The sequence below is a fragment of the Drosophila ananassae genome, chromosome 3R, assembly GCF_017639315.1.
Source record: "Drosophila ananassae strain 14024-0371.13 chromosome 3R, ASM1763931v2, whole genome shotgun sequence".
Taxonomy (NCBI): Eukaryota; Metazoa; Arthropoda; class Insecta; order Diptera; family Drosophilidae; genus Drosophila; species Drosophila ananassae.
Window position 1 is genome coordinate 9,309,954 of NC_057930.1, and position 27,801 is coordinate 9,337,754.

Genomic DNA, 27,801 nt, shown 5'->3' on the forward strand with positions numbered 1-27,801 from the left:
CAGAACGTTATTTGTTCAATATTTTACTACTATAAAGAATTATCTTAATTTGTAATTATCCCACTAAATATGAACGTTTACCAACACACTTTTCTGATTTGGAAAACAGCTGTTAGCCCTATAGTTTTTTTTTTTTTATAAAAAGCTATTGCGGAAAAACTACAACAAACTATATTTTATTGTAAAATGTTAAGGCCTTCGAGCGCCGCGTAATCTAAACGCCTACGGAACAACGCCGCGCGATGAATCTGCGGCCGCGATGCCGAAAGTGGCTGCCACTGGCCACCCAACAGCTCCGCCTGCGAAACCTGGCGCGAATTCAGGGATTTAACATTGTGTCCAGGTTGCAGGAAGATGAGCAGTTAGAGCCCGAAGATGTGATGCTATATTACACCCTGCACACGGATCAGACCAGTGAGCCTTTTTACACGAGCGAGAAGCTTCCGCTGCGTCACCAGCAACAAAAGTGGGCGGAGATCTGTACGGATGACGACGCCTGGCGGAAGTCCAATGCGCAGTGTGTTTGTGTAAAGGTCTGGAAGTACTTTCCACCTGCCAGGCGGGAAGGCCAACCATGTGAGACTGACGATAGGAGTAATGATATGTGCGGGTATGGGAATGCAACAAAGGTTTCTTGAAATCCAATAATCTATGTACACTCATTTTCAGAAAATCACAGCTAACGCCCAGCAAACTGCCCCGTCCCCCAGAGCTGCACTTTAGTTGGGGCGTCTATTTCTCCGGCCTCATACCATTGGCGCCCATCACCCTGCCACAATGTGGTGAGAACTGCTTGGTTTTCCAACTAAATGGCGAGCTGTTTGCATCACCATTGCAAATAAGCGAACAAGGACTGCAAGCGCAGCTGCATTTGCACTACCAGAATTATACGGCGGAGGAGGAGCGAGAAGCGCCAAAGGACGTGGGCATCAATTCGCCAGCTGTTAGCCGAAGTTCAAGTCCTGTGCTGCGAATGAGCACCATGCGATATGCCCAACTAAAGTGTCAGCATCAAGAGATCCGCCGCAGCTACAACTTGGACAAGGTGCTCTTGCTGCAACACCTCCAGCGATTGCACCAGCAAAGACAAAAGCAGATGGCCGTGGTAACCAGGGAGATCGCCCGACTCAGTGTCCAGTGTGTGACCAAAAACGAACTGCGGCTGAAGCCCCGCACCACATCTATGTCTGGGGACCACGCCGCCAACCACCATTCCATGGGTCGCACTCTGAGTGTGCTTCTAGCCGAGCAGCAACTGATCGCACCCCTCACCCTCTACAACGCTCAGCACCTCACCCGGAGAATCGAAACCCTTCGGAGCCAGCAACGACTTCTCCAGGCAGAGCGCGAGACCTTCCGGCAAAGAAATGAGCGGGCACGTCAACGTTTGGAGGATTTACGTGAGCAGCGCGAGGCACTTCAGAAGCAATTGCACGGTCAGAGGTATAGGCTGGAGCAAGAGCGGCTGGAGCTGCGCAGCGTAGCGCCCCAGCATATAGCGCAACGCGACCAACGGCGTCAGATTATAAGACAGGTGAGGGTCTTAGAGGTGTTAGTAGAATAAGTAATCCTAATCCATACTTTACAGGTGGAAAGGCGCATGTCCACATTGGTGTTGGAGCTTCAGGAGATCTACAACGTCCAAAGCGAGGGGGGTCAGCAGTTCAGTATCTGCGGGATTGCCTTTCCCCACATGGAGCAGTACACTAGTGAGTCCCGCCAGGCCGCCAACGCTCAGCTTCTGGAGAATGTCTCGCCGCTGGCGGTGAGCGCGGCTTTGGGCTATGTGGCTCATCTCGTCCAGATGCTGGCCATTATAATGGATCGGCCTCTAAGGAATCGGATATTGTACGAGCCCTCCCGAGCGCGCATTGTTGACGACATCAAAGAATTAACCTACACCACCAGGGAGTAAGTGATCTCATGATGGATTTTGTGGCTTATTTTATGGCTTATGTCCTATCTTTAGATTTCCCTTGTATACGCGTTCCATTTTGCCGTCGCAGCAGACAAAGTATGCCATTTATCTTCTCCGGCAGAACGTTTCCCAGCTCTGCTTCGATATAACTGGTCAGTGCGACCTGCGCAACACCTTTGGGAATCTACTGGAGCTCTTCAACACCCTTCGGTACATCGAACGCACGCAGCGCGATGAAAACGACGAGATGGATGGAGGGCGATCCGGGAATGCAGCACGCCTGGCGAACGGTCTGACGGCGCCGCACCTGTCCCAGTCGCATTCCTCGGTCGATATGAACCACGTGCCACTTCCGACCAGCGCCAATGCGGCGAAGGACGCCTTGCTTCAGCAGTTACTTCCTCCGGGTGTGAGTCAGGCCCTGGCCATCGAAGGTTATGCGTCAACGCAGCGGTGAGCAATCGTAGATTTCTATTGGCATTTTCTTTGTTTTGAAAGCATTCTAAACAAAAGAGAACCTTGCAAAAACAGAGAATATTTATTGATTTGTGATTTATTGCAGCATTTGCCGATCGGTTGGCTCCTATTCGGATGGCGAGGATGACTTTCGGCAACGGATGGAGCACAGCTTCTCCAACTCGGACTCCAACATAACTCTGCAAACGGAACGCAGCTGAGTAATCTCAGCAATGTACAGCTGTTGAGATGCCTGCTGGGCATTGATTGATTTATGTTTGGCAGTCCAATCGTAGGGCATGTATTAGAGGAAATCCGTTTGTTTAATTTTAAATTATCAAAGTCAACAGCAGTGCATGTGTGCCGTGAAATTGCTTTGCGAAGCAGATCGCGGTCCCCAGCCGGCGTGTAATATTTAGTTGTTTAAGATCTCTGTGTAAATTCCCGTTTATTGTTTGTTTGCTAATGTAAGCTACGAATAAACATTTAATATTTTATACACACCAACTGCTTAAATTCAGTCATTTGCAGATAATAGTTTGTTGATTCTTGAGTTTCAAAAAAGGTTAAAAACTCTTTTTTCCGGCAATCTAAATATTTACTTTCTTTAAGTCTTTAATTAAAGAAAACTAAAACAATTTTTTTTTTATAAATTAGTTCGTTAAATTAATTTAAATTTCTTTCAGTGTAAAGAGAGCGGCTTCAGTGTTGTATAACGTGTTTATTTTAGTGTTGAAGGCGCCAATGCAAAAACAGCTGGTTTAATGTTTGGCCAAAATCATCCGCTGCCAACTTGGACATTTTAACACAAAACCAAGTTCAAAATAAATTAAAAACAAACCGAAAGTCGCAAAAAACAGTGGGAAATGTGAAAAATTAAATTTAAGCTACTGGAAATTAAAGAAAATCAAATGTATTGCTAATAGCGGAAGAGAAATTTCCCGTGTACATGCGTGTGCCTCCAAATGCGTCAGTGTGTGTGCCAGCGGCCCGGGCCTTGGCCTTTTATTTATATTTTTATTTGAATCAATTTAACGCCGAGCAATAGACGGGCACCTCGAATTTATGGTGACGAATAGTGGTCGGCAACCGTTTCTCCTGATAACAGTGCTCATAATCGGAATTCCGTTACGGGGAGCGCCTCAGGGGAGCTGATTTACGGTTATACATGTTTACCTCTCAAACAAAAGGCGCAGGTGTGATAAGGTGCTGCCGACTTCCCCCATCTTCCCACACAGATTGTGAGTTTTGTGATTCCGCCGCGTGAATTCATAGTCCAATGGAAACGTGGCAAGGCGGCTAAAGGCTAAAACAGACCAGCATTTATGTACATATATTTTGTAAGAAAACGTAATCGTTTATTTATAGACTGCCAGACAATCAGCGTACTAGCGTAGTGCAACTAAAATAGTATATTGCATTTCTAATAAGTGGTTAAGTTTATCAAGTTCACGTTCCGTTGAGGCAGTCGCGCCAAGCTCCAGAATCAAACACCTGTGCAAACTCTCTTCGCGAAAGATTAAGCTGCTCACGCCGCGTTACCTGGTCCGCGCTCTCGCTCTCTCCTCTCTCTCTTAAAATGGCCGACAATGTGCCGCTACGCGACTTCGACGAAGAGAGTGAAACCGACTCTGAAACGGAATTACTCATACGCAGAGAGGTCCCAGCCAGTGGCAGCAGCAGCAGCAACAAAAACAACAACAACAGAAACGGCAGACGCAAAAACTCGATGGGCTACAGCGGGGCCGACTTTCTGGGCAATCTCTTTGGCTCGAACAGTGTCGGGTCTGCCTCCGGCCAGATACGTTATAGAAATGAACGAAGTCGCGAGCGCGCCAACAGCTACAACAGTGTTTCGAAACTGGCGCAATTAACGCACACGTCAGCGGGCGTCGCGGGGGCGGGATCGGGATCGGGAGCGGGCGCGGGCGCTGGAGCGAGTGGCGGTGGTGGTGTTGGGGGGAGTGGCAGCGGAGGCGCCGGTGATGGCAGCAATGCAGCAACGTCGTCAGCGGGTGCTGCCGGTGATCTCGGCAATGGCGGCACCCACTGCACGGTCGTGGATCCGGAGAACGGCTCCTCCACGGTCTTCTATCAGCACAATCGCCGGAAGAGCAAAAGTCGCAGCATCGGCAACGTTTGCAAACTCTGTCTCTGCAGGTGAGTTGTTTTTTGGGCCAACGCTGCGTATGCGCAATATTTTCATAACTCTGTTGCAACATCTGCTCAGTAAAGAGTGTGTTTTTCTTAATTATTACTTAAATATTTAAATATTAAATGTTAAAAACAAGATTAATTATTGCTGCCAATTTGTAATTTTTTTTAACCAAAAAATCTGCCTATAAATAGCCTCTGTTTTGAATATAAAATATGTATTTGCCACAGAAATCTCGAAAAAATGTTCATCGTTCAGCCAAAAATTTTATAACTTTCGCAACTGCAGGGACTCATCAACAACAAGTTGTTGTTTTGATTCTGCCACATGCCATTGTATATTTTCTTCTGAGATACATACGCATTTATTTATATTTTTAATGGAGAATAATGTTTTATTGCGATTTTTGTGCTGCTCCGGACTGGGGGCTTTTACAAAACACATTTATTTCCAAGGAAATGGCTGATATATGTACTTGGGCGTACAATGGATGCAGCTGTGTGTTGTTTTATGTAGAAAGCGATTCAGAGATATATTTTTAATTTAGCTAATTAGAGAGGGGAAGAGAGAGTCTTTTTTTAGAAAGACCGGCACGCCTCTGAAAGTGTCTGGAGGAAATAAAATAGAATTTCTGTCTCTAGTTTTGGCGAGAACTGCAAATCAATAAACGTGACGGGTCCCGCCGACTTGCTCCAGAAATATAAACCAAAACAAGGCTATAAATAGTGGCACAAGTCGGGCGACAAGGCGCTCAGTAAACAGGAGAAGTGCGACCTCACATTTCTTGCCACACACTCCCGCCCGGTAATTGTTGCAAACTCTCACACCCTTGCAACATCCTCGGCATTTTTAATCGATGGTTGCCGTGTGACTTGAAACCCGAATTGTGGGCGAAGCGAAAAAAAAAGAAACCGAAACAGCAAAGCTCAAGAAGTCGCCAAGAAATGCTAAAAAATTCCAAAACAAAACCAGTTCCCGACTCGCGTCGCTCCTCAGCTGGCTTAGATAAACGAACTCATTGTTGTTTTCAAGGTAAGGTTTCTAAAAAATACAAACGAGTTGCCCCGAAGAAGTGGCTTTAGGGTTTTGGGTCGAAAATTGAAAGTTTCGCTTCTACCTGGTCGTGGCTTATCAGAATAAGGTTGGTTTCAGGCGCAAATTCAAAGCCAATACCTGGAAATGGAAGTGCATTTCGCTGCAAAATGATGTCCAGAGCATGGTCTTATCAAAATAGAACGCTGTTGTATCAATTAAGGTCACTGTTTAATGAAAATTGCAGATAGCAGTCCTTTATGGGTCGCCAGTACCCAGAAATCGTAAAGCTCTCGGTGGGTCTTGAGTGATATTATCTATAGATAATATTATTCATACATACATTTATTTTATAATAAAAATAGTATAGATAGCAGATAACTAAATAAATAATTCCCAGAAATCGTAAACCCTTAGGAGCCAATCTTAAGTTATATCTGTAGATAATATATGAGGGATATAGATAGGGACAATTGTGTATATAACTTAATTATCAGAAGTCTTAAGGGTCTTATGTGCTATTATTTATAGAAAGTATATTGTATAATATTATTTTTAATAAAAAGTATGGATAGGATGAAACACCTTTTCAGAAAAAAAATCTTAAGTGATATCTATTGATAATATGTAAGGGATAGGAATGAATAGAAATCTGTAGAATACAAAATCTATACAAAATATATACATAGTATAACATTACAATAAGAAAGTATGGATATTAGATTAGATTAGCCTTCAAAGAAAGCAAATCTTAAGCGACATCTATAGATAATATATGAGGGATAGGGATAAATAAATAATTTCCAGATATCATAAATATCTTTAATATTATAAAGTAATATTATCTTTAGGTTGTATAGATTGTATTTTATACTTTATAATTGTAATATATAGTAAAAGGATAGATAAAAGATAAAACAAATTTTAAGTTATATCTACTCAACTTTACATAATATATAGGATATGTGTATGTATAGGTGTATATATAGGGAATATATAGGAGATAGGGGTAAATACATAATTCCCAGAAATCGTAAAGATATTTTAATGAAAAGGAGACTTGAGTGATATTATCCATAGATTGTATACTTTTGTATTTTAATAAATAAGGATAGAAGGGAGATAGGGGTACCCAAATAAAAACAAATCTTAAGTATTATATATAAATAATATATGGGGGATATAGGAGATATGGCTCCATAAACAATTCCCAAAGTCGTAAAACTCTTAAGAGAAAGCAACTCTTGAGTAATATTATCTTTAGATTGTATAGATTTTAAACTTAATTGTAATATATTTTAAAAGAATAGATGGGAGATATGACTCCATAAAGAAATAAAAACAAATCTTAAGTGATGCCTTTAGATAATATATGTGTATGTATATGGAATATATAGGAGATAGGGGTAAATACATAATTTCCAGAAATAAAACTAAGTCATAAATGAGTTTATCTATTGTATAAATTTATTTTAAAATAAAAGCGTAAAGATAGGAGATAGGGATAAATGCACAATCACCAGAAATCGTCCATCCCTTTGAATGAAAATTACTCATAAGTGATATTATCCATAGTACTCTTAACTGATATATTGTTTACCTTTATTTTACAACAAAAAAGAATACATAGATAGGAGACAAAGCCAGTTAAGAAAAGCACCTCCCAAGTGATGTCTCATTATCATTCGAAATATGAAATATTGTCTGCCTCCTGCCATTATAAAATTAGGTTTTAAAGCCAATGCCATTTGGGCAATGTCGTTTCTTGGCTTACAAGTGCCCACTTAACTCTTTGCCGGCCTCTTATCGCCCACAGGCCGTAAACGAGGCTGATGCCTCCTCAGATGCCTCAGAGCCGAAGGTTTTGGTTACCCTGTTGGGGTAACTTTGTTTGGGGCTTTTGTTTCATTTTGGGCGCTCAACTCCGATTGCCGTTTCGGCTATATGAGGCTCAAAGATTTCGACAGCCCGATTAGAATTGCAAAGCGAGGCGCCACGCGGTACGCTCCGTAGCTGTGTTGCCACAGTGGCCAGTGGCGTGGAACCAACAGAGCGTTTTACTTCCCAGTCGCCCCTCTAATCCCCCTCCCACTAATCGATCCAATGTGGGTTTTTTTTTGTTTGCTATTTTTTACGATTAAATAATCAAATAAAAGGCACATTATGGACTTCCAAGAACTAAGGCCACTGATAAGGTTGGAGTCTGAAATCTGGAAACAATTATTGAGAAACGTTTTTAGAAACTAATATAGCTGGCTGCCAATCATCCACCAGCTAATTGGAATTGCATTAAATATAGCCATTTCCAACTGACGACAACTTTTCCCATGCTTTTTTTCACTCAACCGCCGGTGAATGCAAATTGGTCGACAGCCCCTCGGACTCCCACCGCCCACAACTGTCAATGGCAACGCCTAATGTTATTATTTTCTAGTCGCCGTTAGCTAGTTATCTGGCTGGTAAGCGAATGCAAATGGTTTGGGAAAAAGAAAATCGGCATGGTGGGGGAGGGAATGGGCGGGAGTGGCGCTGAAAAGCGACAACGATTGTCGCCCGCAACTTGGCCTGGCTTTGTTGTGTGTGTGTTGTGCCTCCGAGCCACCCACCCACTGGCAATGTGGGTTAATAACCAAAAGCCAGAAGGCACCTCAAGTCTCTCTCTGGGTCTATACCGGTTACCCACCCGGAATAGGGTATATCGGACACTGTACAGGGTCTACTGTGTTTATATAACTAACATAGCCTATTGAGTATTAATTTGTACTTGTTTTTGGCACTAAAAACCTTAAGTCTATATATCTAAATTCTTTTTTAAACCTCCCCCAATAATCTGTTTTGGGTTCAAAAACCACATACTTCTCTCCACTCAAGTGTTTGGCACAAAAAGCACCGCAAATGGGAAAATTAGTAAGCGTCTAGTAAGTAAGTAGTAGCAAATAGTGTGGCTTAGAACCGTCGGAACAGAAGAGTCGGAAGAAATGGGTTAGACGAGGGAGGTGGCTGGGAAGCCGCCACCAGGTGATGCATAAATTACACAAATCATTCGCTCAGTTGTTCAATTGCTTATTCAGACCAACTGCGGGTCTCTTCTGTGGGAAAGGGCTTCCTCTGGGCCATATTTTAAGCTCTTTATAGGTTGGATATAGGAGATGGTATTATCCAGATGATAGATGATAAAAAATTAGATATTTGGGAGGAAGAGCAGAGTGTTTTTTTAATAATTTATTTTCTCTTTTGCTTACATTTTAACTTAATTCATAATTATATCTTTAAAGTCTTCCTATTCAACGTCATTGTTTCTGGTTCAAGGCTCTTGGATTATTTGTAAATTACAGCGCCATTCGGTCTGTCCTTGTTGAGCTCAAAGGCTTTGGATCGGTCCGGTCTGCGTCAATACTGGGGCAATCCCTTTTTAATTACAGATAATTGTTGGCTCTAAGTCTGGGGAAGGGAGTCTGTGGCGAGATTATCCTTTTTCCAAAAATTCCATAAGCTCTTTTTTAAAGGGAAAAGTACAGCATGTTGCCAAGACCACCAACATTAAACATTAAACATGACCCAACTAGCTGTTGAGATTATTTTAGATGATTTGCTTTTTTATTTAATTAAGTCATTATAGAGAATATTAGAGGCAACAGCAAAAATTTATTATTTAAAAAAGTCATAAGCTTGAATCTCATTTTATGACAAAACCATTTCAAGCCTTATTTAAACCAATAACACTCATTGGTTCTTGGGAAGCAATAAACTACAAACTATACTCGTTTTTACAACCATATAGTCTTCGAAAAACTCTCGAAATTGCTCAGAAATTTGACGGCAAGTGACAGCTGTTTTTCTAGAGTTTTTACCGGGAAATGCGGAAACAATATAGTGCTCGAGTGGGTGGGGGAGCTGTGCAATCGAATCTGCTGAATCTGTATACGAAACGCTTTGCAATTTCCAGTTAATTGCTCAGGGCAAGGCGAATTGCGGCAATTGTATTTTATACTCCATCGGTCAGCGAATGCATTTCAATTTATCTAGAAGGAAACAACACATAAAGCTACAAATATGTAAATGGCATGACACACTTGTGGATTATGGGGAAGCCGTAAGACGTCCCCAGGAGTCGGCTTCGGGGGCTTTGAAGTCCATGGGGTGAGTCAGGCCAAAAGCGTTTTAAAATAGTGGTAAGAGGTAAGAGTGAGCCAATTTCTGGCATTCTTGTCTTCAACAAAAGGAATTCTTTTGGACAACATGTCGTTGAACTTTCGCTTCTTTCGGCGGGCACTTTTGGCAACTTTTTCTTATGAGATCATGACACGAAATCGTCTGGCGTCTGTGTGCGCCGTATTGACAAAACTTTGAGGCGAGCCGTAATCGCACACGCCCGGCCACAGGCGGCCAAATAGAATGGCCATAATAAAAGGCCCGGAGAAAAACGAAAAACAAGTTTCTTCGTAGACATCGCCAGAGAGAGGTTGCGGCTAAACAAATAATAAGAGGAGCAGCGTAACGAAAGATGAGGTGGCCGCGCACATTTAGCTGATCTAAGCAGCTGAAGCGTAGACGCCCGTCAAGAGCTTATTTAATTAACGTCTGAGTGCTAACGAAAGCGTCGACAAGCAGCTCGGTCAGCAGTTACGGCGGGTCATAAATTTCCATCAGCCGTCAGCGAGATTTGAATATGGCGGGCGTTGCGGCGTTGCCATATGAATATTCAAACACATACGGCAGCTCTGTTACCAGGGTTGCAGTGCCTTATTGATTTCTCTTTCAATGTTGTTGGATTAAGGGGTTTCCTTTAGATTTAGGGGGTTTTCGACGGTTTAGAGCTAACTTTTAGAAAACTAGATAATAATTTTAATAAAAGCATGCCCATGCAGCCCAAAAAACACAAAAAAATTCCCTTGAACTTTGCTGGAAAACCTTCTCAACATCTGGCAACACTGCTCTTTTCTGCCAAGAGACAGGGTTGTTTTTCCGCAGACGACGCAATTTTTCACACGGATTTTGTTTTGTGCTTAAGAATTTAAAGCAAATTAAGGAATTTTTGCGAGCGGTGGTATATGCTTGTGACTCTGCATTGCGTGTGCCATGAGCCGCGCCAGTGATTATGTGAAAAGCGCATTCAGAAAACATCCAATCGAGAAAGTCGCAGCTGCTGCGAAGAACAAAGGCACTTGACTTGTATTTTCGGATCGAAAGTGTATATAATTCGAATTAGTGGCCATGGATGATGCTGCATCCCAGAACTCGGCTGCCACGCCAATGACGCGAGAGAATATTCCGCTGCTGAATCGCCAGCGCAGTCGCTGGTATCTTTTCAGGTGAATCATCCATCTTGGACCGTGCCCCCCATGACTCCCCACTTGCATGCTCCAGTTTCGTTCAATTACGGGAATTTTCTCCGGAGGTCTTATCGTCGCGCTGCACTGCTTTATAAATATTTACTCCATATACAAGTGTCATATGGCAAGCCGTACAGATAAGGCCTCGAGTCCAGCTTGTTCCCGTTCCCGTTCCCACTCACAACCACCCACTCCCGCCCCGCCATATACACACACATTCCGTTATTCTCCTCCTCTGGGCTCTCACTTTTCTTTATCTTTCGAGTTGGAATTATTGATTTTCCGCCCAAGGTCGCTCCTTAGCATATTCTTATGGCCCTGGCGTCGCGTTCTGAAACTATAATTGGCGAGACTTAAAAGGGAGAGGTAGTGGGTGGTCAAGTAGGGCTCCCCACCGGACATAATTGGCGTTATGACTGGCTGCTGGATGACACCCACATCCTTTCAATTAGTTTCGATTTTTTGACAAAATTCTATGTGAAATACAAAATCCAGTTCTATTGATGAAATCGCCAAGTGCGTGAAGCCAAGAGCAGTCTCTCCGTTCCGCTGCAGAAAGTGGCCAGCAAGATGCTTCCGCTGCACACCCTAGCCGAGAGCTGTCTGGTATTAATCCTTGTCTGTCTTTGCAGCTGCTGGCGGAAATGGTTCCGGCCGCGGGAACTGCGCGCCCGGACCGTCAACCTGGGACGGGTGAACACGGAGAAGTTCCCGCCGAACGAGATCCGCAACCAGAAGTACAACTTCATCACCTTCCTGCCGCTGGTGTTGTTCGAGCAGTTCCGCTTCTTCCTCAACCTCTACTTCCTGCTAATGGCGCTTTCGCAATTCATTCCGGACATTCGCATCGGATACCCGTACACCTACTGGGGTCCGCTGGGCTTCGTCCTGATGGTCACCATTTGTCGTGAGGCCGTCGACGATCTGCGTCGCCACCAGCGGGATCACGAGGTCAACTCCCAGAAGTACAAGCGGCTGTCGGCCACCAACGGCAGTGGCTACGAGATGGTGCCCAGCTCCAAGCTGAAGGTCGGCGACGTCATCATCGTCGAGAAGAATGAACGGGTGCCAGCGGATCTGATCCTCCTGCGCACCAGCGACCGCAGCGGCTCTGTCTTCGTGCGAACGGACCAGCTGGACGGCGAGACCGACTGGAAACCCCGTCTGGCTGTTCCCTACACCCAGAAGCTCAGTCGCGACTCGGAGCTGCACAGCACCGACGCCAGTTTCTACGTCGAGAAGCCGCAAAACGATATACACAGCTTCATTGCCACATTCTGTATGACGGACGGCAGCGAGGACACCGGACTCAGCGTGGAGAACACTCTGTGGGCCAACACAGTGGTGGCCGCGGGCACAGCCACCGGCATCGTCATCTACACAGGCTGCGAGACGCGCAGCGTGATGAACAACTCCCAGCCAAGGTCCAAGGTGGGCCTGCTGGACATGGAAATCAACGGATTGACCAAGGTAACTATGAAATGGACTCTCTGCTGACTCTTCTCCCATGCTGACTGTTCTCCTCTTTTAAGGTACTCTTCTGCGCCGTGCTGGGCCTCTCTCTAGTCATGATGATGCTGAAGGGCTTCGGCGGTCCCTGGTATCGGTACATGTTCCGCTTCGTGCTGCTCTTCTCCTACATCATTCCGATCAGTCTCCGCGTGAACCTGGACATGGGCAAGGCCTTCTACTCTTGGCAGATGCAGAACGACTCGAACATCCAGGGAACAGTGGTGCGATCGACGACCATACCCGAGGAGCTAGGCAGGATATCGTACGTGTTAACGGACAAGACGGGCACTCTGACCCAGAACGAGATGGTCTTCAAAAAGATCCACCTGGGCATAGTGTCCCATGACGCGGACACGTTCCATCACATAGGGCAGATGATACAGAAGCTGTCGGGCAACATTCTCCAGCAGCAACAGCAACAGGGCAACGTCTCCAGCTCCAGCAGCAGCGGAGAGTCCAACAAACCGATTATGTTTGCCGGCAACAGGATGCGGCGCCCGGAGGGCTGGAGGGAGTGGGAGGCGGTACGAGCTTTGGCCTTATGCCACAATGTCACACCAGTTAGCGATGACGAGGACAACCGATCGGTGTCCACGGCCTCGACGGTCACGGGCGGCAACAACTCACCCACCAAATCTGTGATAAACATCGAGGCCCCCGGCAGCACGGATACGGAGCACCAGTACCAGGCCGCCTCGCCAGACGAAATAGCACTGGTCAAGTGGACGGAGCAGGTGGGCCTGACCCTGATCGCCAGGGATCTCAACTCCATGACGCTTCAGGTCAAGACCCCCAGCGAAGACAGTAAGTACTTTGAGTTTGTCACTCTGTTGTGATCCTAATGCCTTGATTCTATTGCAGATGACATCCTCCTGCACTATCAGATCCTGCAGTTGTTCCCCTTCACCAGCGAGAGCAAGCGAATGGGAATCATTGTTCGCGAGAGCAAGTCGGGCCAGATAACGTTCTACTTGAAGGGAGCCGATGTGGTCATGTCCACCATCGTGCAGTACAACGATTGGCTTAGCGAGGAATCGGGCAACATGGCACGCGAGGGTCTGCGCACCCTCGTCGTGGCCAAGAAGGTCCTTACCGAGGAACAGTATTCTGATTTCGAAATGCGCTACAATGCCGCCCGCCTCAGCATAACAGATCGAGTGGCCAAGGTGGCTGCGGTCACTGAATCCCTAGAGCGTGAGATGGAATTGCTTTGCCTCACAGGCGTGGAGGATCGTTTGCAGGAGAACGTGCGGCCAACATTGGAGCTTTTGCGCAATGCCGGCGTTCGTGTTTGGATGTTGACGGGCGACAAGCTGGAGACGGCGTGCTGTATTGCCAAGTCCTCGCAGCTGATTGGACGGAATCAGGGCCTGCACGTGCTCCGGTCTGTGAAGACGCGTACGGATGCCCACCAGGAGCTGAACAACTTCCGGCGCAAGCAGGGTCACGCTCTGGTCATCTCGGGAGAGTCCCTGGAGGTGTGCCTTCAGTACTACCGACCGGAGTTTCTCGAGCTGGCTACAGCCTCACCAGCCGTGGTGTGCTGTCGCTGCTCGCCCACCCAGAAGGCCCAGGTGGTGGCCCTCATCCAGAAGCATACCGGCAAGCGAACTTGCGCCGTGGGCGATGGTGGCAACGACGTCAGCATGATTCAGCAGGCCGATGCCGGCGTGGGAATCGAGGGCCGCGAAGGCCGACAGGCATCTCTGGCCGGCGACTTTAGCATTCCACAGTTCTCGCACATCGCCAAGCTGCTGCTTATCCACGGCCGTCGAAGCTACAAACGCTCGGCGGCCCTCTCGCAGTTCGTCATCCATCGAGGACTGATAATCACCACCCTGCAGGCGGTGTTTTCAGCTGTTTTCTACCTCAGCTCGGTGGCTCTCTACCAAGGTTTCCTCATGGTCGGCTACTCGACGTTGTACACCATGTTCCCGGTATTCTCGTTGGTACTTGACCAGGACATCACCTCCGAAACAGCGGTCACATATCCAGAGCTGTACAAGGACCTGTCCAAGGGACGAAGTTTGAGCTACAAGACGTTCTTCATTTGGGTGCTGATCAGCATATACCAGGGCGGGGTCATCATGTACGGAGCGCTAATACTCTTTGTGGACGAGTTTATCCACATAGTGGCTATCAGCTTCTCGGCTCTGATAATGACGGAATTGATCATGGTGGCCCTCACAGTGCGGACTTGGCATAGGTAAGATTCTTTTGTTATAAATTAGTGAGGAGAGAATAACTAAGTAATATCCTTTTCAGACTAATGGTGCTGGCCGAGCTCTTCAGCTTGGCTCTCTATCTAATATCACTGGCAGTGTTGCATGAGTATTTCGGTAAGTATACCTTTTAAACTTAAATTTAATGATTATTTCATATTTAATTAACTCTTTTTACAGACTGGGAGTTCATCTGGTCCTACGACTTTCTGTGGAAGGTCTCCCTCATCACGCTGGTCTCCTGCTTACCCTTGTATATAATCAAGTTCTTGCGCAAGAAATGTTCGCCGCCATCCTACTTGAAGCTCTCATAGACACTTTGATGGCGTGGCGTTGAATATTTTCCAATGGATCCCCTCACACTCTACGATTCTCTTTGTGTTTTCGTTCACAATTTAAACCACTATTATTATTTATTATGTGCTACGTTGTTTTTCTCATATGTCGTCTCGTCGTTTTGCCAACAACCGCACCAGCCCCCCAATATTCGTGATATCAGGTTAAACGCCCCCTACCCCGACACACCACTGTCGCTTGATGATGCTTTTTGTTTAATTTGTAAAGTTACACAATGTGCAAGAGACAAAGTGATTCGATTATCGTAATATAAATCAAATAGAACCGATTCTAAGTTGTAAGCGTGAGGCGTAATAAATGTTTATTGTATTTCAATTTTGTATACCTGAGTGTATTTGATTAATATTAAGTCCAAACCGAAAACCAAATTATGTTACTAATTATTTAATGTTAAAATAAATTAATAATATTTGTAACTATGACTAAAACTGAAATCAATTACGATGGTATGAAGAAAATTGTAAAAGGACAAATAGATTTTTTATTAAGGTTTAGAATTGGAATGTGAAATAATGACTTACAAATAAATGAATATATATATCTACAGAAATTAATAATTTAAAAAACTGGGTTTTAATTAACTAATTTTGAGATGCCCTGAAAGAAATAGACACACATTTTTATTGTACGTTTTTATTTACCATTTTGCTTGACATTTTACTTTGGTTTATTACTAATTCACAATTCTTTGCTTGAAATACATAATAATTTGTTAATAATATATTATATTATGCATGCACGTACACATACAAACATGCACCCGTACGTAAGCTAATAAATTTTGTATTTATTATATTCTTCGATTTCTGTTTTTTGTTTTCTGTTTTTGGTAATATAATAGTTTAGCTTTTGCTAGGCTTCTGTTAAAATGCTTGCCATTTTTTGCTTTTACACTCGCATGATCTCTGAACAATTTTTTCTTGCTTGGATTTTCTTGTTTTCAAAATCCCCGTTTTTCAATTAATGTTTTCGTAAAACGTCGGATGATGCAAAGTTTTACGGGTTTGCTTAAATGCGCAGAAATACTTTTGAAGTAAACAATTTGCCTGTTGTTTATAATTCTATTCAAATTTCACAATTACATTGAAATTTAATTTCGTCAACAACACATGCAGTTTTTTTTTGGTTTCATATATTTTGTGGTTTTTATTTTTTTAATTGGTGTGCCTTCGTAAAATAACTTTTTGATTTCTGTTGTATACTGAATTTTGTTGAGCTTGTCATGGGATCTACGACCTGTTGAGCTAACTCCTTGCTAAAAACTCGATTGAGCAATTGCACTACACTTCCTTCATCGCAGTGTATAAAGGTTATCCTCCAATCGATTGGGTTTTCTTAAAGCTTTTCCATTTCCATATTTGTTCAATCAACAATTTCAACTCTAATTACCAACTCGGGTACAGAATGCTGAGCTACGCGTCTATAGGTATGAGGGATGTATATAGTTGGGATACATATAATTATCTTTTGTCATTTTTGTTTTGTATATATATGCATCTATGTTGAGATTTTTGGTTTTATGTTTTTGTAATCGATCTCTTCTAGGTTACTAAAAATCTACAAAATATAATATTTAATATTTTTGTTCTCTCTTTTTAAATATATTCTGCATATACTTTACACATATACTTTATAATGATTGTTTAACATTTATTCATATTTCTTGATGCAAGTTTTTGTTCCATACTTGGTTTTTGTTCAGTGTGGTTCTTGATGAGGTCAACTTTGATTTGATTTTGAAACGTTTTCTTTCCATTTACTAGAATGACTTTAGTTTTGGGTTTTGTGTGATTTTGTCTAATTGTTGATATGTGTTTACTGCTTTTTTTTTACTTTTTGTTTTTATTTTTTGATTTATATAGTGGTTAATATGAACTCTTGCATTATTTTGTTTTGGTTTATATTTTTACAATTCCAAAAAGGTTTAATCATTTTCTGTTAGACGTTAAATATTTTCTCTTGTTATATATTTATCGTTTTCATTTATTTTAATAATATTCAGTCTATATAAACATTCATTTATACATTTATGCTAAATTTCGAAAAAACAAATCGGGAGATTCATGCGAAACTGACACAAAAACGATGCTCATTTTCAGTTTCCCAACCAAAACTGGTAAAATTTCTCTAAAAGAACTCGAATTAAATCATATAGAAATGGTTAAATAAAGGCCTGCATTTAATCTGTTCTACATCGGGTGAGTTCATGTAAATCTATAAAAAAATTAATGGGTTGTTAGTTTTGTAGTGTACGTGTTTTAAAATTTCTTCAATAATGCAAGTATTGTATGGATGAATGTATAGGTCTAGTAGGGCATGCTAGTTGCACTTGTTTCTGTATATTTCATTAAATATTTTCGAATATTTTGTTTAGCTTTTTGTTAACACATTCCTCTTGACGAGTTTTATTCATTGCATTTGGTTTTTGGTTTTTTTTTCTTATATGGCTTCTGATTTTGAATGTTTTTTTTTTGTTCAAGATGTCTATACCATTACCATTGTTGAACTATTTCCTTAACTGGTTTGCTTATGCCTTTGAATATAGATAGAATTCGATCAACATAGACGAAAACAACTATTTACATACATATAAATACACATAGCATGTATATTGTATTTTAGCTTGTTTATAATCTAATCCATAGTAATTAATTGTGGTAGCTGTCCCAGTCACATGCAGAAACCAACAAAAGGAAAACATCTGAGCCTTTTTCGGGTAAGAATGGCCTCCGAGCCATTTATTTTTGAGCAAAAGTAAACATTTCAGCCATATACTTTCGAAGATAATATGCTAAAATCTTTAATTCGGATATTATTTGTAATATAAGGTCGTGCTTTGTAGAATAATGTTATTAGAGTGTTCCAGGAGCATTCCGCTTGGGAAAATATCCATATAAATAAAAGTATTATTTTATATCAATACACTAATTACTAAGCAAATCAATGCCAAGCATATCCTAAAATTAATGTTTTCTCTATATTTGGTTTAGTGCCTTCAAGCTTCATCGTAAAAACTGCCAATTTAGTTCGCCAAGTCCCATGCCCAACAATCCAAAAGCAATCCAAATATAATATTATTTCTATCTTCTCCCAGGAGTTGGAAGTAGTGCTCTGGGAAGGTTGGGCCTTGGATGGTTGGCCTTACACCTGCACCGATATTTAAAATTTAATGGGATTAATGGTAAATTCGCTATGTAAAAAATACTTAAATTAAATCATTGTAGGCAGTATGATTTGTTTTTCATTAACTTGTTGCTGCTGTTGTTCGTAGTGGGCCAAAAATAATTTGAACGGTTTTTTGAACACAATTGCGTTAAGACGACATTAAAAACTGAGCTTCAAATAAACTATTGCGAGTGTTAATACTTGTTATGGTTCAACTTAGTCCATTAAAACGTTTTAAAATTCTTGAAAGGACTTGCCAAAGAGGATCACCCTAAACACAGTTGGCTATACTCAATGGTGATTGGTAATGCCTCGTTAAAAGGAACTTTTCTAATACTTCTAAACTTATTTCATGCTACAAGTGTACGCCAGCACACTGACAACGAGAAGCATCTACACACGTACAAAAAATTGGCAAAGCTTTTACAAAATTACGAAACTACGGTTACAAACTTCCTTGCCAACACACAAAAAAAATGTTATCATTACCAAGTGCAATACTGATCCGAATCGATCCAACCACCGAATCGACTCGTCCTGGCAGATACATATTCCTGGCAGAAGGGCGCCTCGTTGTCGCCCCTCCCAAAAGCAATTCTAAAACTCTAACCACTGGACTCAGGCGCGGAGGTGGCGCTGCTCCTCGCTAATGGCGCTGCGCGTCGCCTCGCACTGGGCACAGTGCTTCTCCAGAAACTTCATGGACAAGTGGAACGTATACCGGTGCCGGGTGCAACGCCTTTACATCTTGTACTCGACGATCTTGTTGGGGTTGAGGAACTGCTCCCGCTGCGACGCCTCCAAATGGGCTACGGTGCGCGTCAAGGCCGAGCCCGAACCAGATCCCGATCCGGATCCCTGTCCAGTTCCCGAGGAAGACTTGTGCTTGCCGTCGCCTCCACCGCCACTGCCACCTCCGCTGGTGCGTCCAGTGTCCGTGCCAATTGGCTGGTAGACGCCCTCGGCGCTTATCACGCCCACATTGACTCCGGCGACTACGGGCTGTTGCAGATAACCGGAATATTGCGGCGGCAGCTGGTAGCTGCCCGGCGGTTGCTGCTGCTGCTGTTGGTTGCTGCCCGCCCGCGGCTGCTCCGTGTGGGCAATGGGGTATTGCTGCTGATGGGCGTATTCCTGGCTGCTGCCCAAAGCGCCAGCGGCACCCACCGAGCCACCAGCTGCGCCGCCGCCACCGCCACCGGACCCCATAATACCACCGCCTCCACCCATCCTCGATCCGGAGTCGTCGTTGAGACCCTCGCCCATTTCTCCGTCCCGGTTGTGGCGTCCACGGATGCACAGCTTGGTGAAGAGCCAGACGCGGCCACGGTACAGGAGATAGCAGCAGAAGTGGACAAAGAAGGTGAAGATTATAGCGCAGGCCGTCACAATGATCGCCTTGCCCGGCTTGGTCCAGTCCATCATCGGATAGATGGCGGTCTGATTTTTCCTGCAAATGATCAAAAATTAATATTAGGAAAATTTTAATTTTTTAAGAAATATGCATAGGAAGAACATATAGCCATAATTTTTTGTACAATTTTATAGAGCATCCCCTTCAAAAATGTTAAAAATGTATGGGAAGGACATTGTAACCACCGCGTAGGTTATTATCTTTACAAATAATCATTATTTTCTTAAGCGGTATACAATAAACGATTTGTTAAAAAATTGGAAAATGCATTGGATGCACATTGTAAAGTCCAGAGAAGGTTAAAACTTTTTCAATAATCGGGTTTTTGAGGGAAATACTTTTAATGATTATATATAACAATTTAATATTGGGATTGTGTGCAAATATTCTAGAGGATCCCCTTCGAAAATATTCAAAAATGCATGGTGCACCTATATGGCCATCGCTAGGGGCTATATCTTTAGGCTAAGAATCATCCCATTCTTGAGCGGAATACCTTAAATGATTTTTAGACAAATTCCCAATCAATTTTTTCTGAGCTTCAAATTAAATTTCCTTAGGGGTAAAATTTTTAAGAATGTAGAATTTTTTAGATTCTGGAGAAACTTGTCAAAAATTTGAAGAATTTAAAAAAAAAAACAATTTGGCTTTCCACCGATGGCTATATCTTAAAAAAATCGTATTTTATTGCGGAATGCCTTAAAATATTTTTAAATGACTACATAAATAAACTATTTGTCATTATGACTAGGAATAATATAGTTACAAGTTTCGGCTATGACCTAAGTCAGCTTTTCTTTGTTGATTCCCTATTTGTTGTGAATGTTACTCACCTGTCAGTGCCGCCAGCCAAAAAATAAATTCCCGTAAATATGGCATACGCCAGACCAATTCCAGTTGTAAAGTAGGCGTGGCTCATCTTTATCGGATGCCCCACAATGGCCAAATCAATGAGCATTATAATCGAGTTGAGCACATGGACCATTATATTCAATGCATCAATCTTGTGGATTTCTATAAAAAAAAAACCAAAATAATTAAAAATACTTGATTTTATAATTTTTGTAAGCGCTTACAATTTTTGTATTTTTAACAATGTTTAAAAATTTATAAATATATCTAGGAAATACTTAATATTTGGACAATACGTGGTATTTTTACATTCAAAGGGTTACATTTTTATTTGGATGACCAAGTTTCTTGATAAATTTTAGTGAGCGCACTCATAAATCCCATTGTCCTTCTCAAGTGTCCAATTGGCTTTTCAGGACTCGACTGAAGAAACGGGAGGCCGATGGGTCCACGGTATAAAGGATGGAATTGGCAATGTGATCAGCACCGTCTAGGAAGGCGTAGAATCCCAGAAAGTCTACGAAGAGTATTAGCGCACAGAGCGGCATATCCAGAAACGTTGGGTGATTTCCGTAATAGCCGTAGATTACTTGGCCCTGGAACAGGATTATGGGGCAGCTCATCTGCCAAAGGACAATGTGCATGGCGAAGCTGATGACATCCTCCGGGTCAGAAAGGCTGCTCCCCACCACGGCGCAGAGAAACCAGGAGCAGACCGCATATATGTACCATACGAGCAGCAAATAGACGACAGTCGGGCAGTCCGGCAGCTGCCAGTAGGCGAGCATCAGGAAGAAGGACACCATTACCAGGATCTCGATGGCGAAGAGCAACGTACGACCCACCGCCTGCTCGGGAATAACTGAGACAGTGCCCAGAGCCAGGCAGGCGGCTACGACGCAGGAGGCGATCCAGTTGAAAGGGACCTTGAACCGCAGCCAATCCACCCAGACATACAGGATCAGGATGAACAGGCCGCATACGAAAAAGGAGTAGGCAGCTGTACAGTTCGGCACCAGGTCATAATGGGAAAGTAGAGCGGGCAGGAGTAGCAGCAGGAGGGCCAGGAAAATGAACACCAGAGCGATTCCGTAGATCCAAACACACACCTTTAGCCGAAGCCGGTCGACGTCGCTGCCAGGACGATCACTCATCGATCTGGATCCGTTATGGTTATGAAATGGTCAGTGTGGGGGCGTGCGTGTACGTGTGATTTTTTTTCTGTATTTATTTTTTTTTTGTCAGTGTCACTGATTCGAGCTCGGCTTGACAGCTATTATGATAGGTATTAGTAGATCGATATCAGCCCCGAATCTCAGCGTGAGAACACCTCCCCATCCATCCTTTGGATCACCTCCCCATCCATCCTTTGGATCACTAACGGAAGGACATGAGGAAGAGGCGCGATATACGTTTAGCCACATCTCCCAGGATAGTGTGACGTTTCCGGTGAACGCGGATCAGGCCACTTCCTATACACGTCCGATATTTTTCCGGCATCGTTCTGCCTTCCAGTTTCGGTGCATCGTGTTCGCTCTGGTGGGCATCCAGATGTTCCTAGGCTCGCTGCAGTGGCTGGTGGGGATGTATCGTTGGCGTCCGCATCTCACCGAACCGGAGCGAAGTATGTCCGTAATCCTCCTGCTGCTGTCCTGGATAAATCTAGTACTGGCATTCATTGGCTTCCGGCGGCTGCAGTTCACCTTTCCGCTCAACTGGATCGTCTTCGCCAGCGCCTTCGAGAGCCTTACTATGCTGGTGCTGTGCCTGCGTCTCATCGAGCTGGATCTCACCTGGCCGTTTATACTGTTCGGCATCGGCATCTTGGCTGCCTATACGGCCCTGGGAATATGGGTGCCTAGCTTCATGACCGCCAACCTTTGGATTCTCATCGTGGCCAGCATTGTAGTGGTTGTAACGTCCACCGTGGCTCTCCTTATCCGGCTGAAGATGCGCTACTACGTGCCCCTCAGCTTCTGCCTGGTCGTGTTTGGTCCCTGGGCCATGTTTAACTCGCAGAAGCTCTTTGTGGTCCACATGCGGGAGGGCTATATGAACCATCAATACATGGAGGCGGCGACGAAGATGTACACCAACTATGCGATAACGGTTGGTTCTTTGGTCTATCTCTACAACCTCTCAAAGGATATATTGGAAAGCCCTTAATTGCAAAAAATGTGTTGACTTTCGGAGCTGGTATTCTTTTGATACAATACCTACATTTTAAGCTGTTATGTAATGTTTTTCGAAAAACCCTTCTTAAATATCATTATAATCTATTTATCAAAATTTTTACTGTTTAAAAGTCTGTAAAAATTTTGTCGATTGTATACAAAACGTAAAATCATAAAAGATATTGCGTCAATTCTTATTAAGAAATGCATTTTTCACTAGATGCCTGAACACAAATTATCTGATCATGGAACTCACCTGGATTGTGGACGAGGAGCCAATAGCACATGGTGACAATGAACGCATAGACCGTGGCACAGGTATAGAGCACCCAGTAGAGGTGGTGCAGACGGCTCTTCTTCGCCTGACGCACGATCTCAAAGTCCTCGCGCTCCACCATCATTCCCTGTGTGACTATCCAGGCGGCCAGCCAGGCCTGCACCGTGCAGAAGAGCAGGCCCCAGTGGGTCAAGTAGATCCACCATTTGGCATAGTGGTGCTCAAAGTGCTCTTCCGTGCGTCCGATGTCCAACAAGGAGCAGACCAGCGCAGCCAGGCAGGTGATGGCCGTTATCCAGCGGTAGAACAGGTACACAATTCGCACCTGAGTGTTGCGCTGCCACTATAAGATTGATCCGGATAATTAATAGAGAAACGAATGCCAAAAGGACTCCAGAACTCACCTGACACAGATAGAAGTTGTGCCGGTGCACGTGGTCCGGGGTGAACTCCGGGAAGCAGCTGTTCCACAATTTGCTCACCATCATTCTCTGATTGCCGAGGCAACTGCCCGCGTTGGTGGCGAAGTGATTGAAGCCTTCACAGCTGTCCTGCGAAGGATACTGGTAGGAGTGGTAAGCCTGCTGCTGCTGGTGTTGCTGGTGCGGAGTCTGTTGCTCCGGGTAGTATGATTGCTGTTGCTGGCGATGGTGTTGCTGCTGATGCTGCTGATGGTGTTGCTGCTGCTGATGTTGGTTTTCGTACTGATAGGACTGGTAGCGCAGCTCCTCGGAGCCACGCAACGACTGGCCACCGCCTCCCACTTCGCCTCCCGATCCTGTACCTCCGGCTCCTCCCCCCGTTGCCGCTGAGCCGTGGTCCTGGGCCTGGAACTCGTGTTGCGGCGGCGTCTTGTGGCTGTGCAGGCTGGCCCGGCCGCTGTCGCCGTAGGGATGAAGAAAATCGGGCAAATCGAGGATGTGCGCCAGCTGCGTAGCCACCTCGTCGTCCTCAACCTCGTCCTCGTCGTCCTCCTCCTGCAGATGGAAGAATCGCACGTCCTCGAGACTGGAGCAATCGGTGGATAGCAGCGCCTGCGGCAGACACTCCTCGAGTAAGTCGTCCTCGTCTTCGGTGGTGCTGGCGAAGCCCGGCAGATAGCCGTAGTTGTCGTAGGCGTCGTACCGCCTGCGGGGCGTGGCCTTGTAGTGATAGCCAGTTTGCAGCTCCTGCGCCGCGTTATAGTCCTGGAACGGCGATAGTCTGGCCGCGGCTTTAGCTGCTGTCGACACCGCCGCTGCTGCTGCTGTTGCTGCTACCTGGAGGTGGCAATGAAATGGGTCTATTAGACATGTTTCTGGTTTCTTAACGCTATTTAACATTCATTATTATTATGCATACATAGATATTAAGGCTATAACTTTTAGCCTTAAAGTCATAAAATACAAGACAAAGTCAGAAGGCACGGCTGAAATCAGAAGTTCTCTAAGAAGTTTTTCTAAAATCTCTCCAAAACAAAACCATTTACAGAATCACACAGGAAACAGCATCACAAAAGTATAATATTTTTAAAAACTAAGCAACTTACATTAAAAATAACATGTTGTATTAATAGAATAGGTACAAAAAATAGCATTAAATAGTTTCACAATATCCCAAACAAAATTCTTGTATGATTAATCCAGGTAATTCAATTTACAATTTCAGTCATGAAATATTACAAATATATATGTATTAATATAACATAAATATATAGTTTAGTATAATAATTAAATATATAGTAAGAACACACAAATGTAAATTTTGTTTAATTTTTTATTCAATAAGACAGCACAGAACAGACAACAATACAACATCAAAGCTAAGGTAACACTACGTACAATAATAAGTAATCAACTTTAACAACAATTTCTACAACATTTATTTTTAAATATACCTTACACAATGATAGTCCCAACAAGTAACTTGAAATAAAATATAACTCTTACACATATTTACAAAAAGAAATTAAAAATTGAAAACAAATATCATGCTCATGGATATAATATGGAACTTAACAAAAACATTTTTATTTCATTTAAGATTCTAAGTAAAACTACAAAAGTTAAAATCATTAACAAAACAATTTATTAATCTTACAGTTAGGGAGTTTAAGTTTCTTACCGCTGCTGCTGCCGCTGCGGCCGGCGTGGGTGGTGCCGGCGGCGGAGGTGGAACCGTGCGGGTGCTCCGGCTGCTGAAGTAGTAGTCGGTGGCAACACTAGGCGCCGGAGGTGGTGGAGGCAATACCGCCGGTACGGGTAGTGGCGGCAGATAGCCTGGCGAGCTGCCCGCTGAGGCTAGCAGGGGCGTCGGCGAGGCATCGAAGTTGATGAGGGCCGCCGCCGGATAGCCGCCGCCGGAGTAGCCGCCTAGACTCCGGTAGGAGTACGGATAGGTGGAGCCAGCAGTACCGCCTGTGCCTCCAACGCCGCTGCTGGTGCTACTTGTGGTGCCGATATAGATGTGCGCCGAGGTGGAGGGCAGATGGTACCAGCTGGCGAGGTTGCCGCTGCCCAGACCAAATCCCAGGCCCAGTCCCAGACCCAGGCCGCTGCCGGTGCTGGTGCTCCCGCGGCTGAAATAGTAGCTGTACTGTTGCTGCTGGTGAGCTAGCTGTTGCTGTTGTATGTGCTGCTGCTGCTGCTGCTGGGCGGACGGGGCCACGTACTCGTAGTGGCTGCCAGTCAGCCAACGCTGCCTGATGGGCGTGTAGCTCTGCCGATGGGCGTATAGGAGTTGCTGTTGTTGCAGGTGTTGCTCCTGTTGCTGTTGTAGTAATTGTTGCTGCTGCTGTTGTTGTTGCTGCTGCTGCTGCTGATGTTGTTGCTGTTGCAACTGCAACTCCCGCTCAAGTCGCTGCAGCAGCAATTGTTGCTGCAGCTGCTGGATTTGCAGTTGCTGCTGCTGCTGGGCCAGCAACTGCTGCTGCACGAGCTGCTGGTGCTGTTGTTGCTGCTGCTGCTGCTGTAGTTGCTGCTGTTGGCCACTAATTGGCACCGCTCTAAGATAAAACTGCGCGTAATCCAATGTGATGGCGTTCCTCTACAGCTCCGAAGCGCGTCTACCACATTCAGGCTCTTCCGCCGTCTCCCTCCCCCGCTCTCTTTTAGCCTATTGTGGCTTCTGTTTGCTCCTGTTGCAGTTGCAGTTGCAAGACGTCTGATCCTGTAAGTGGAGCAAGAGGCACACAGGTATGTAAGTTGGCTGTCTTTCACACACGAGTGCCTAAAACAGTAATTAGGCTGGCGTTGAGTATACGCCGTGTGAGCCACGACGCCAACGGATAAAGGATAAAAGGCTGAAAGGCGTCTCTTTCAAAGGCACCGTTTCGAGCTCACAAATCACTTTTCTGCGACACTAATTTGCTGCGGCGAAGACGATCTCAGTTTGCGAGGTACGAGCTAAACAAAGCCATGCAAATGGAAACCTGAGCTATTGCTTTGAGATGTCCCAAAGGCAGGGAATAACTCATATGAAGACCGTCTCCTTTGGGTTTGTCGTTTAAAGCAGGGGATCTGGGATTCTTTAATTAAATTTAATCAGTGTGATATTGTATGAATTATTTGTGAAACGCTTTAAGATTTAATTTTAAATTAAAATATCTACTCAGTGAAGTTCACTTCCGATTAGAACCTCGAACATGGTGGTGTCTAAATAACTTGTATCACTTCTAAGTTATTTTTTATTTAAAATTGTTCGCAAAATAGCTAATTATGTATATTAAAATTGTTGGTTTATGTTTAGTGGATTGTTTTCTGTGTACCATTTAGGAAAATGCCTTAAATATACAAAAACTCACTGTTTAAAATGAAACTTGTAGCTTTAATGAATCTGTGTTCATCAAACCAAGTTTTTAAAAAAAATTTCCGTCAATTATTTCAGCTCTCCTTTTAATTCGTGGCAAGTTCTAGAAGGATGCCCCATGTTTGAGGAGTGTGCCCCACAGTGGACCCTTGGTCGAGGGCAGTTTATCCTTTTGGCCAGAGTGGGCAGAGCAATAAAAGCAAATCAAATCGCGCGTGCCTCAGCAAAACGCAAAACGCAAAATGGCAACCAGGAAACGCCGTTGTGGCCATTTTGGTTGCGTTGCCGTTTTCCGTTTCCCGTTTCTCTGAATTGAGTTGCAACTAACTAGAGTTGAGTTGTCAGATGCATGGGACGGGGGTAATAGTGGGGCACGAGTGTGCCATGGACCCAGCTAAATGCATTTGGGTGGGGCGCTTATGCTGTTCGTGCCTTTTGACGTCATCGGCAAATACTTTCCTTGCAGCTCTGGTGTGTCGGTGTTACTGTTGGTGTTGCTGTTACTGTTCTTGTTGTTAGTGTTATTGGCGTTGTTTACACAGCTGCTGTGGGCCGCATTTAGTTGTTGCCGCTTCTGCTGGTTGCTGCAACATTTACATTGGCAATTTGCTTGAAAAAGCTCTTACACCATAATCCAACCAGTTTCTAGCACGAGAATACCCACACACCCACAGACACATACACACCCCCTCCGACTTCCGGCCACAAGTCTCTGGGCCTGGGCCTAACCCGAACTTCCGACATGGCCACCCAGCACCAAATACCCTTTTATTTTATTGGGCTAGGATAGGTTTAGGGATCTAGGAGTTATAAATCTTTACCTTGAGGCATGAAATGTATATTTTTCTCATTCTTAAAAAAAATAAAAAAATAGAATATATTTTCCATTATACTTTTCTTAAAAAGATTTGAAAAAGAAACCTTTTTCGTAAGATCCTTTTTTTTTAAAAAGCATCCCATCGAGACAGAATGTTATAAACTCTAAATAAGTCAACTTATTTTATTAAACGTCTTTAGTTAATATACCAAAAAGAGTATTTAAATTTCCATGAACCTTGAGGGCTATATCCTTGGCCTTTAGAGGCAACATTTGTTTCAACTTTTTCCTAGTTTCCTAGCCTTTTTTTCCACTGCCGGGTGCGTGTGTA

At 44.0% G+C, this 27,801-nt stretch overlaps 5 protein-coding genes across 7 annotated transcripts; 3 read left to right on the forward strand and 2 right to left on the reverse strand.

The window, feature by feature from the left end:
• Positions 1-67: 67 nt before the first annotated feature.
• LOC6505755 (UV radiation resistance-associated gene protein) lies at positions 68-2,873 on the forward strand. 2 transcript variants are annotated; one of them, XM_001964971.4, is made up of 5 exons: positions 68-610; positions 670-1,534; positions 1,589-1,911; positions 1,970-2,371; positions 2,481-2,873. In XM_001964971.4, the coding sequence occupies exons 1-5, from the start codon at positions 243-245 to the stop codon at positions 2,593-2,595; spliced, it is 2,073 nt and encodes a 690-aa protein (XP_001965007.1). In that variant the 5' UTR covers positions 68-242; the 3' UTR covers positions 2,596-2,873. The 2 variants fall into 2 exon arrangements, with proteins under 2 accessions (XP_001965007.1, XP_014760511.1); XM_014905025.3 differs by having other exon boundaries at positions 691-1,534.
• A 232-nt stretch (positions 2,874-3,105) lies between these two features.
• LOC6505756 (probable phospholipid-transporting ATPase IIB) lies at positions 3,106-15,307 on the forward strand. 2 transcript variants are annotated; one of them, XM_001964972.4, is made up of 6 exons: positions 3,106-4,534; positions 11,527-12,364; positions 12,427-13,210; positions 13,268-14,612; positions 14,672-14,745; positions 14,809-15,307. In XM_001964972.4, the coding sequence occupies exons 1-6, from the start codon at positions 3,954-3,956 to the stop codon at positions 14,940-14,942; spliced, it is 3,756 nt and encodes a 1,251-aa protein (XP_001965008.1). In that variant the 5' UTR covers positions 3,106-3,953; the 3' UTR covers positions 14,943-15,307. The 2 variants fall into 2 exon arrangements, with proteins under 2 accessions (XP_001965008.1, XP_014760512.1); XM_014905026.3 differs by lacking the exon at positions 3,106-4,534 and adding an exon at positions 10,482-10,873.
• Positions 15,308-17,107: 1,800 nt separating this feature from the next.
• Positions 17,108-27,743, reverse strand: LOC6504346. The gene is made up of 6 exons (XM_014904945.3): positions 27,708-27,743; positions 24,971-25,891; positions 23,272-24,126; positions 22,847-23,210; positions 20,398-20,578; positions 17,108-19,600 (listed from the first exon to the last, which is right to left on the reverse strand). Exons 1-6 carry the CDS (start codon positions 27,741-27,743, stop codon positions 18,892-18,894), a joined length of 3,066 nt encoding a protein of 1,021 aa, XP_014760431.2. The 3' UTR covers positions 17,108-18,891.
• On the reverse strand, positions 20,617-21,570 carry LOC26515329. The gene has a single exon (XM_014905189.3). The coding sequence runs from the start codon at positions 21,568-21,570 to the stop codon at positions 20,809-20,811; it is 762 nt and encodes a 253-aa protein (XP_014760675.1). The 3' UTR covers positions 20,617-20,808.
• On the forward strand, positions 21,475-22,734 carry LOC6505759. Its single transcript, XM_001964974.4, has 2 exons — positions 21,475-21,599; positions 21,662-22,734. The coding sequence occupies exon 2, from the start codon at positions 21,695-21,697 to the stop codon at positions 22,580-22,582; it is 888 nt and encodes a 295-aa protein (XP_001965010.1). The 5' UTR covers positions 21,475-21,599; positions 21,662-21,694; the 3' UTR covers positions 22,583-22,734.
• Positions 27,744-27,801: the final 58 nt, after the last annotated feature.